Below are 11,152 nucleotides of genomic sequence, written 5' to 3' on the forward strand. Positions count from 1 at the left end.
AGTTGAGCACTTAAGATTGTCAATTTTCACATGAGGAAATTGTGAGAAAAGGACCTCGTGATAAGGTGATTTTAGAAATAACCACCCATATAAAGTTATCTGTTTCCAACCAAAAAGAAGCATGAGTAGACCAAAATGCCCTTCAAAACATCGTTTCAAATAAATGTCAGCTGTTTGAGCTATCTCCCTCACTCTAGAAAGAAAATAAAAATAAATGCTCAGTTGTTTGAGCTCGGTAATCTTTCTCTCTCAACTCTACCAAGTCTCTGTTGAGCACCATCATCGTCAACTCTCTCAGATCTTTGAACTGCACGAGCTTTGTCAACTCTCTGTTGAGCACCATTGTCATCTAATTGTGGTCTATCTTCGGCATCTAGCCATATTGTCGTAGTTAACAGACCCTATAGCAGAGATGACATCAAGGTACCTGTTATTAGGTTTATTGCTGCAACACACTTAAATTTCTGAAACATTTGGTGTAAATTAAAACATGGATTAGAAACATTGCCCAGAGTTGTTACACGCCATACATCTATAACATGTGTTACCATTATTTTAGCGTGTCACGACATGGGTTATATGCATGGCGTGTTACAACATTTTACGTTATATGCATGGTGTGTTACAACATTTAACGTTATATGCATGGCGTGTTACCACATTTTTCGTTATATGCATGGCGTGTTACCACATTTTACGTTATATGCATGGCGTGTTACCACATTTTACGTTATATGCATGGCGTGTTACCACATTTTATGTTATTTGCATGGCGTGTTAGCACATTTACGTTATATGCATAGCGTGTTACTACATTTTACGTTATATGCATGGCGTGAAACATGACTGACAAATTTTTTAACACGGCAAGTATTGTGTAAAATGATTGACAAATATATTTATTTTTTCAAAATTTCAGTAGGGTTCCAATTGTGCAACTTGTGGTAAGACACGGTGGTCAATGGGTATGGTGAGTCAAGAATGCGGGGGGTTAAGAGTGATTTGTCGTTTACATGCTTGATGAAGCTGGTTGAAGATGTTGTTGGGGTAAACTCAGAATTTGATGAGATTGAGTTACTTGCATTGATCAGTACACCTAGAAAGCTAACACTATCAATTATCAAGGATGATGAGGATGTTGCATTAATTCTGCTAAAATAGAGGAATGTTCCGGCTGTATATGTCAGCATTAAGGGACGCAAAACAAATGAACAACATGGTAATCAGCTCAATCAAAATGAGATTTACAATGCTTCACAATTACCACAGCATTCACAGGAGTTTGTGTAGCCCGGTAGATAGACAACATTCACAGAACAGTTGGCTGCGCAATTTCGATCAAGATGTGCATCAAACCAATTACTTGCTCCTGTCCAACAAATGCAACGATCAGGTGGAACTGTAGAGTGTGTAATGCCATTGTCAAGTGAGAATAGGACAATTAAGGATAATAATGTGAGGTTGGAAGGTGACACTGCGATGCTGGAGGATAATACTACATTTGATGAGGGAAATGAGGATTTGTTCGCTACCGGTGAAGATAGATTTGATGACAATTCAGATGATTGGCTTGAAGAATGGCATGATGATAGTTCAAATGATGACTGACTTTATGACAGTGACATTCCAATTGCAAAAATGTTGAAGGCGAAACGGAACTTGTTGGAGGTGTTGATGTAGGAGATGTTTAGTGTGATAACCCCATATACAATAACCCCATCACTGGTCAGAATGAGATTCGTTCCCTTGATACATTGGTCGATGACAATTATTAGGAAAGGGGAAATGTAGGGACATCTCATACATGGTAAATTGCAGGTGCAGAAAGGTTTTCCTTCCAAACAATTGCCACTGAAGAGTCGACAGGTGTCGATGATCGCTTATACAAAGAAAGGATGTTTTCGTTGAAGGCCAAGTTGAAACCAGCTCTGAACATGTTGGTTATAAAGGAGAAGTTTGTGATAAGAGTAAAAAGGTCATGTCAAGGTCGTTATGAGGTTGGTTGCAAGGACAAGGCATGCAAGTTCAGTTTTTGTGGAACAAAGTTACCTGATAGAGGAGAATATTGGCAAGTGCGGACGTTTCAGAAAGTACACACTTGTACTGCTGATGGTTTGCAAGGGCGATTTTCAACTACGAGTGCAAAGATAATTGGTGAACTTATGTCACACAAGCTTCGAGCTAATGGAGTCACATTGAGACTTAAGGACATAATGTGTGAGATAAGGGTTCAGTGGGGATTGGAATGCTTGTATGGTAAGGCTTGGCAAGCGAAGGAGTATGCGGAGAGGCTTGTTTTCGATCCACCAGAGGAGTCATTTCAACTACTACCCTCGTATTTTTATATGTTGGAACAAGAAAATCTCGAGACAGTGACTACAGTGGCTACTAATGAGGCAGAAAGATTCAAGTATTGTTTCTGGTCATACGGGGCTTGTATTATGGGGTTTAGGGATGTAATGCATCCTACGATTGCAATTGACGTGACACATCTCAAAGGCAGGTTCAAGGGTGTTCTGTTTGTCATTGTATGCAAAGATGCAAACGAGTGCGTATATCCAGCTACGTTTGGCATCGGCCATATTGAGGATGAAGACTCATGGACGTGGTTTCTTGGCAAGCTGCGTGATGCGGTTGGTTGTCCTAAAAACACTATGTTCATTTTTTATCAACATCTCAGTATTAAGAAAGCAATCCAAAATGTATACCCAGAAGCGCACCATGGTTTATGCGGTTGCCACTTGAAAAAAAAACTTTAAAAACAAGTTCAAGTACGACGATGTTTGTATGCTTTTCACCCTTGCTCGAGATTACTATAAGGTGGCTGATTTCAACAAACATATGAACCAGCTACAGTAGATTCACTCGGGAGCCCACGTTGACCTTATGCGAATAAGGCCTGAGAGATTGGTACGTGCATGTTCACCAGCAAGGTGATACCAAATGATGACATCCAACATTGCGAAATGTGTTAAATCATGCTTGAAGCATGCAAGAAAAATGTTGATCACTATTTTGATCGAGTTCATTAGAGACATGTTCTAACGTTGGTTCCATGATCGGTACGAGGAGGTCGTCAAGGTGACCACACCCCTCAGCCCTTGGGTTGCTAGGCACTTGAGCCTACGGTTCAATGATGCACATCACTTTGTAGTTAAGCCTATCAATCGAGTGGAATTCGAAGTTAAAGACGGGAAGATGGACGGACTTGTAAACCTGTCCATAAAAACCTGTTCATGTTGTGAGTTTTAAACAGATTTACTGCTATGCAACCATGCCATTGCAGTAAGAAGGTCAGAATATCTTTATTTCTTATTTGAACTATAATTGACATAGCATTTACATTGTGCTTGAAGATTGAGTTTATTGTATTTTTCAGTAAATGAAACATGAAGCCATTGAATTCTGTGCTGACTACTACAAGACAACCATTTTGATGGAGAGTTATTCGAGATCCATTCGGTCGATAGGGCATCCTAGTGAGTGGGACATCCCCTCTCATGTGAAACAAATTGTCGTCTTGCCACCACCTTGGTGAGGCCAAGCGGGAAGACCTAGGAGGAGAAAGATTTCATCAGCTAGTGAAGGCAATCGAGCATGGAGATGTTTGCAATGCAAAAGGTACAGGCATAACAGACAAAATGGCCTATCCCTATTTACAGTTCCATCCACAAATCTGGCACCATCTTCAAGTGAATCGGCACCTCCACGAAAACATTGACCTAAAGCATGTTCAAGTTGCAGACAACCCGATCACACATGTAACAATTGTCCAATACGAAGGACAATGTCTGAAAATGTAGGGTGTGTTGTGGATGAAGACAACTTGTCCACCTAACTAAATGTGTAACCCATGTGCAATACCTTTCTCACAATTTCCTCTTAGAGTATCTTACATTCATTCATATTTTTTAGTGTTTGTTAGTTTCCTCTTGTAGATGAGTCTTTATTTTTTTTATTAATTTTGTAGATAGATTATTTGAGTATTCATTTCATTTTGTCCGTAGTTTTGAACACTGAATAGACTTGTGAAGTCCCTATACTGTTACCCCATTTCTCACATTTTATTACCACTTGTATTAAACAATTAATGATTTGATTTAATTCCTTTATATTTCATTTGATTTAACAGTTTATGTTTTTACAATGAAATTCCTTTCTATTTCATGAGTAATTAAATTTTGCCAATATCGGTTAGTTGACTAAGAGCATTCTACCTGCAAGTCTTGTGGTGACACGCTGAGTGAATGCAGACTTTTGACGTGACACGTTGACTTGTTGCAGTCTTGGCGGGTGACATGACAGGGGCCAATTGTGGTGACACGTTGAGTTAATTCAAACTTATGGCATGACACTCTAACTTAATGTAGACTTATAGCGTGACACACTGACTTCTTGTAGTCTTGGCGGGTGACACGGCAGGGGTCAATTATGGTGACACGCTGAGTGCATGCAGACTTGGCGTGACATGCCAAATTATTGCAGTCTTGTTGGTGACACGGCACAAAATTAATAAAATTAAGGAAAGTTTTAAAAAAGTAACACCTGTTATAAGAAAAATAAACAAACCTGATATTTTAATTATTATTTGGGGGATTCCAGCTCTCAGATGCTTATCCATACTCAATATTAAAACCCACTGTAAGTGGTCGCAACTGCATTACATCACAAAGACTCTCCAAGAGATGGGGGAGTACAATGCAGTGAAGTGTACATGCTTCGGAATGCTCCTGGATGTCTATCCACAAGCTTCGTCTATCAAACTTTGACCTTGCTTGCACGGTTGAGTTCATTGTAGCCGGTACAATTTTCCTAGTACCCCAATGGAAGCATACATGAGTTTGTCAACCCTCTGCATGAAGTCTGGAAACTCCCTTGGTTTTAGGGATCGAGGCATCTCAACTGGTGTTCCTATCTTTGAAAAATCAACAGCCATATAGTGAAGAGTTGCCAATTATAAGTCCATGATTTGAGGTCTCGATCCAGCCTAGAATTGGCAAATCTTCACTATATGGCTGTTTATTTTACAAAGACAGGAGCACCAACTGAAATGCCTCGATCCCTGAAACCAAGGGTTTTTAGACTTCATGCAGAGGGTTGACAAACCCATGTATGCTTCCCTTGGGGTACTAGGAAAATTGTACCGGACTACAATCAACTCAACCGTGCAAGCAAGGTCAAAGTTTGATAGATGAAGCTTGTGGAAAGACCTCTAGGAGCATTCCGAAGCATGTACGCTTCACTGCATGTAAACTCCGGTCTCTTGGAGAGGCAAACTGTCAAGATCCTCATACTGTCTGCATTGGATCTGTAAAACATGGCACACATGCACCAATGAGTTAAGCCATAATGTGCAACAAGGTACACTGAAGAAATGAATAAGGAATAAATGTTGTGACATGCCATGCATAACAAGCAAAATGTTGTGACACGCCATGCATAACAAGCAAAATGTTGTGACACGCCATGCATAACAAGTCAAATGTTGTGACACGCCATGCATATCAAGTCAAATATTGTGACACGTCGTGCATATTAAGTAAAATGTTGTGGCACGTCATGCATAACAAGTAAAATGTTGTGACATGCCATGCATAACAAGTAAAATTTTGTGACATGCCATGCATAACAAGTTAAATGTTCTGACACGTCATGCATAATAAGTGAAATGTTGTCACACGCCATGCATATAAAGTGAAATGTTATCACACTGACACGTCAATAACTAACTATAATAACAATGTCGTGACACGATAAACACCAAAAATCAGTAAAACCACTACGACTTAACCCCAAAAACCATCCATCCAACCAGCAAGAAAACCCAGTCTAAACATTTACAAAACAAAACATACAAAAAACATGAACATATCAAACAAACCTAGCAAAAAAGTAAAAAATTAACGAACACAAGAATGTTTTAATTTAAGACTCACTTAACTCTTCACTCATAGCCGACATTGTTGTTGTTGCTGTGGTGTCGTTACGCTTGCAAAGAACCTTGTCGAACACTCCGGTACCGGCGAGAATGAGAAATGAATAATACAGACGGTAGGAATTCTGACAAATAAGTGTTTAAAATGAAAAATGGCCTTATAATATTCTCATTTATTCGTTTCATTTATAAATTAATTTAGTGGAAGTCCAAAAGGTTACCACGTTAACTGTCGATTTTTTTTTAAAATTCAGTGAAAGTCCAAACGGTTACCATGGCATGTCAGTTGTTCAAGCTATGGCGTGTCACAATCGTGTCACATATTCTAATTGTGGCGTGTCATAAATTCTGAACCCTACCGTGTCGCAGTCGTGACACGCTGAGTGCAAGTAGATTTATGGCGTGACAAGGCTAACTTGGTGCAGTATCGTGGGGTGACACGCGACGGCCCAATTGTTATGACACGACGAGTGGAAGTAGATTTATGGCATCACAAGCTGAGTGGAAGCAGATTTATGGCGTGACATGGCATGGCCCAATTGTTCTAACCTGCTGAGTGGAAGTAGATTTATGGGCTGACAAGCTGAGTGTTAGTGGATTTATGACGTGACACTCTGACTTCTTGCAGATTTATGGGGTGACATGTTAAGTGCAAGTAGATGTATATGGGGACACGCTGACTGGTAGCAGATTTATGGCGTCATACGCTAACTTCTTGGGACTGTGTATTAAATTAAATATATTGTGTATACCAAAGAAAAAAAATTCTCGGTATAAAATTAATTGTGTAAAAAATATATTGTGTATACAAAAAGAATTAATTCTGTATACAATGAATTGTATAAAATAAATTGTGTATACAAAAAAATTATATATAAAATTAATTGTATAAAAATAATTCTATATACAAAAAAACTATACAAACAAGGGTCGATATGTTCAGGGTTGGCTCTCACAATAATTGGAAAAAATTTCTAGAGCGTATTGCCGATGCATTTTTGCAATCATATTCTGCTTAACTCCGATCTGTTCTGATTGCAAAATATCATCCATGTACCTTATCATGAACATACCGTAGCTAACACTATCATTCTACCGATGCACTTTAGCTTTTGGCAAATGAATATCTAATGGCATCGGCGTCAAATCCCGTCTCTTCCGACGTGCTCTGTTGAAATAACCGACTTGGTGGCAGATGATTGGCATCATTATCATCAAGGGTGTCATCTGAGCCGCACAAACTCCGTTATCCTTAGCATCCGAAGTTCTAGAGGAGTCCATCACCTTGATCATCCACCTCACCAAGTCGATCTTCACAACCACCCAATGCCCACCAACGTTGCAAGGAGTGAGGATGAAATCCACATCTTCCCATTTTTTGCCGTATGTCGGCCTTTCACCCTCCACGTACCCCCGCAACTCATCTAGAATTTGCATTGTGGCCCGGGCATCTTTTGTTGGAAATGTCGTGTGTAGCATACGAATGGTGTCCTGTGAAACATGTAAACATTAACTTACACTTCATGTAATCAAAAAACTTAGTATTTATAGAAGTGAACAATTTTGAAATAAACTTATGAAGAATGTTGTGTCAACCATGCATGCACGAGTAGTGTAAAGCTTCAACTTCGGCTCTGTCATCTGCTTACAGAGTACACTAAGGCATGCGTCGATATGTTCACTTGTCATTTCCTCATTGGGATCCTCTAAGGTTATGAAAAAGTCAGCCTCTTGATCCCCTAAGATGCCGACGTTACACCTGCATATGTAACATAATGAATTTCATAAGTCTTGGTGGATTAATGTTTCATTAAAAAACAATATTTGTAATGTTATTTATGAGCTTACCTCGTGGACTCATATTTCTTGAAAGATTCATAGGCTTCTACGATTGTATCCTTCACATCTCGACGGCTCACTAAGGGGTCGACGTATGGGCTTGCCATGTATTTGCTCGCCATTTTTAGTCATGCTTGTTCAGTTTGGTATGAAATTTCTATTACACCATGATGGACAGCAGATGACTCTAGTGACGACGATCGTGTCTCAATTGCATCAGGAGTGCTTTGATGATAAAGCACCATAGCTCCTGCCGCTGCCTCGACGAATACATCGGCCAAAGGAAAATGCTATCTTTCAGCCACAATTGAGTCAGGATCCCCCTCCCCTCCAGCAGATGGATCGATAATGGACTCGGGCAGAGGAACATGCTCTCCTTCAGCATCATTTGATTGAAAGGTGACATCCCTTTCCACAGCTTCATCGACATGAGTTACGTTCTTTCCGTCAGCACCAAGAACGTCATCATAAATGTGAACACTAGGTTCATGATGCTGCCCATCATCAGTATCATTGTGCTCCAGACCAGCACCGTGAGATGAAGGACCGCCGCCCTACAAAATGGGAAAAACCGTTAGTTAGCTCATAAAATACCACAAACCATAACTAGTAAAATGTTGTGACACGCCATGCACAACAAGTAAAATGTTGTCGCACACCATGCATAACAAGTAAAATGTTGTGACACGCCATGGATAACAAGTAAAACGCTGTGACACGCCATGCATAACAAGCAAAATGTTCTGACACGCCATGCATAACAAGTAAAATATTGTGACACGCCATGGATAACAAGCAAAATGTTCTGACACGCCATGCATAACAAGTTAAACGTTGTGACATGCCATTCATAACAAGTAAATTGTTCTGACACGCCATGCATAACAAGTAAAATGTTGTCACACACTAACGTTGACATGCCAATAACTAACTATAACACAAATGTTCTGACCCGCTAATCACCAAAAACCAGTTAAACCACTACCACTTAACCCCAAAAACCATCAAACTAGCAAGAAAACACAGTCTAAACAGTTGCTAAACGTAAACCACCAAAATACAAGCACAGATAGAATAACATACTTGTGATTTAAGGCCGTCAAGAATCCGAGCAACGATACAGTCCTCAAGCGTCTGCATTGCTAGAGTCAATGACTGAATTGAAGTCTTCAGCTCCAACATCTCTTTTTCATGCTTGCGCATGATCCGTCGAAGCTGACGGGTAGTGACTGCTCCGTCATTGACTCTTCTCGACTGGGTGAACTGCAATAACATATATAACTGTGTTATTCAATAATCATATATGGAATTGTTGAGCATTAACCGTTACAACTTTAATATCCTTACCGACGGCTCGTTACCAATCTGCGGTGAAGCTAGACAGATCGGTGCTTGAGGACCTGTTGTCATTTTCGTAAACTGCAATAACAGAAATTACTATGTTACTCGATAAACATATGTGGAAATGTAGAACACAAACCATTAAAACCGATCTTACAGACGGATTGTTTCCACTGTGTGTCTAAGAGGGACCGGTGGGTGGTTTTGGAGCTGTCGGCGCATGGTCTAACTGCAAACACAGATATGTTATTCAATAATCACATATGGAATTAGAGAACACAAAACTATTAGAACTATCCCTACTGGCTGTTCACTGCCTTGACCATGGTCGTCCCCTTCGTTCATCAACTCAAGGCTCGACAGCTCATCAACTAAAGCAACGGCGATGCGCATCCGCTTCGTGCCACCAGAGGCTCTTTTCTCCTTCAAGCTTCTCCTTTTTTACCACTCACCTAAGCCCCAATCCGACCGATCCTCCATGTGCCCTATTGGCACGTACTCGTGGTCCACTGATAACGGGACATTAAGGTCCATAAAATACTCCCGACTGGCCTCATCCGCAGTGGGTTCCAACGTCTCCAGTGCCCACAACTACAAATAAACAAATAAAATGTTGTCATTATTGAATAGGAAAAATTATTATACAAATATAAAGCAAAAATTAATAGTTGTTCACTCACATGCTCAAATGACTTTAACTTCTGAAATGCCTTGTAGAAGTTTTTTAGCTTCTGATTGCAATCCCATCTGCACATTCGTGGGTAGACATTGTCCTTCTGACCAAAGAGGGGAACTATTTTTTGGAGGGCCAAAATTGACTCCATTGCCAAGAATTGCAAGTCAAATGTAACCATTATCATACCATAAATCATAAATGAGTGCAACCATAAATTATTTTTTCAAAAGAAAATTGAAAAATGTTACGTGATAGTACTTGTATCACCCATGCGAATGCGTAAATGTTGTAGCGTAACCGAGTTTCCTTTGTCACACTTGAGTCAAACACTTCAAACCCCTTCAAAAAAGTAGTCCAAGGTCAGCTTCCAAACATAGTAACCCCATGGGAAGACATTCCAAATGTCGATGTCCTCCACTAATGATAACAACCAAGGCGTCACCCGTCTACGATAGTCTTGATCAAATAAAATGTTATTCGCGATCAAGATGAGTGCCATCTTAGTCGCGTCTCCTAGTCGCTAAAAGTTACCCCCGCAGAACATATCAAGCAAAGCCTGCAGCTTCATGTTCTCCTGTCGGTTCCAGTATTTGGCATGAATTTCGTTCATAGCAACCTCGTACGGTCATCTGAACACATCGAGCATTGGACCAAACTTCAGCCCTGTCATGAGGCAGAATTCCTGCTTTGATAGCAGCGCCTTGCTCTTGCCAATGGCAAACCATAGCTCGTGGTCCATTGACTGGCTCTCAGTGATCCGGAGAATCATGATGTTGTGCAGGAGATCGACGTAAAAGTACCCTTGTGGATAAACGTCTAGGAGCATTTCGAAGCACATACGCTTCACTGCATCATACTCCCCATTCTGTTGGAGAGTCTTTGTGATGTTAATGCAGCTATGACCACTTACAGTGGGTGTTAATTACGAAGTTAAACGCCCACTTCTCCCTCGGCACGATCAGCAAACTGTTAAGATCCTCATACTGTCTGCACTGGATTTGCAAAACATGACACACATGCACCAGTGAGTTAAGCCGTAATGTGCAACAAGGTATACTAATGACATAAATAAAGAATAAATGTTGTGAAACACCATGCATAACAAGCAAAATGTTGTGACACGCCATGCATAACAAGCAAAATGTTGTGACACGCCATGCATATCAAGTCAAATGTTGTGACACGCCATGCATATCGAGTCAAATGTTGTCACATGCCATGCATATCAAGTCAAATATTGTCACACGCCCTGCATATCAAGTCAAATGTTGTCACACGCTAACGTTGGCATGCAAATAACTAACTATAATAACAATGGTGTGACACGATAAACACCAAAAACCCCTTAAAACCATTACGAC

The 11,152-nt window shown here is 40.2% G+C and overlaps 1 protein-coding gene across 1 annotated transcript; it reads left to right on the forward strand.

Moving 5' to 3' along the window:
* LOC108663250 lies at positions 982 to 3,289 on the forward strand. The gene is made up of 5 exons (XM_018126839.1): positions 982 to 1,090; positions 1,394 to 1,591; positions 1,819 to 2,335; positions 2,453 to 2,633; positions 3,257 to 3,289. Exons 1-5 carry the CDS (start codon positions 982 to 984, stop codon positions 3,287 to 3,289), a joined length of 1,038 nt encoding a protein of 345 aa, XP_017982328.1.

The sequence above is a fragment of the Theobroma cacao genome, chromosome 9 (genome assembly GCF_000208745.1).
Source record: "Theobroma cacao cultivar B97-61/B2 chromosome 9, Criollo_cocoa_genome_V2, whole genome shotgun sequence".
Classification (NCBI taxonomy): Eukaryota; Viridiplantae; Streptophyta; class Magnoliopsida; order Malvales; family Malvaceae; genus Theobroma; species Theobroma cacao.

Excerpts from the sequence above, each read along its gene's own strand:
- LOC108663250 (XM_018126839.1), top strand. The coding sequence starts at position 982 with ATGCGGGGGGTTAAGAGTGATTTGTCGTTTACATGCTTGATGAAGCTG. Across the intron at positions 2,336-2,452 it reads TCATTTCAACTACTACCCTC|GGATGTAATGCATCCTACGA; the intron begins GTATTTTTATAT and ends TATGGGGTTTAG. Across the intron at positions 2,634-3,256 it reads TTGGCAAGCTGCGTGATGCG|ATTTACTGCTATGCAACCAT; the intron begins GTTGGTTGTCCT and ends AGTTTTAAACAG.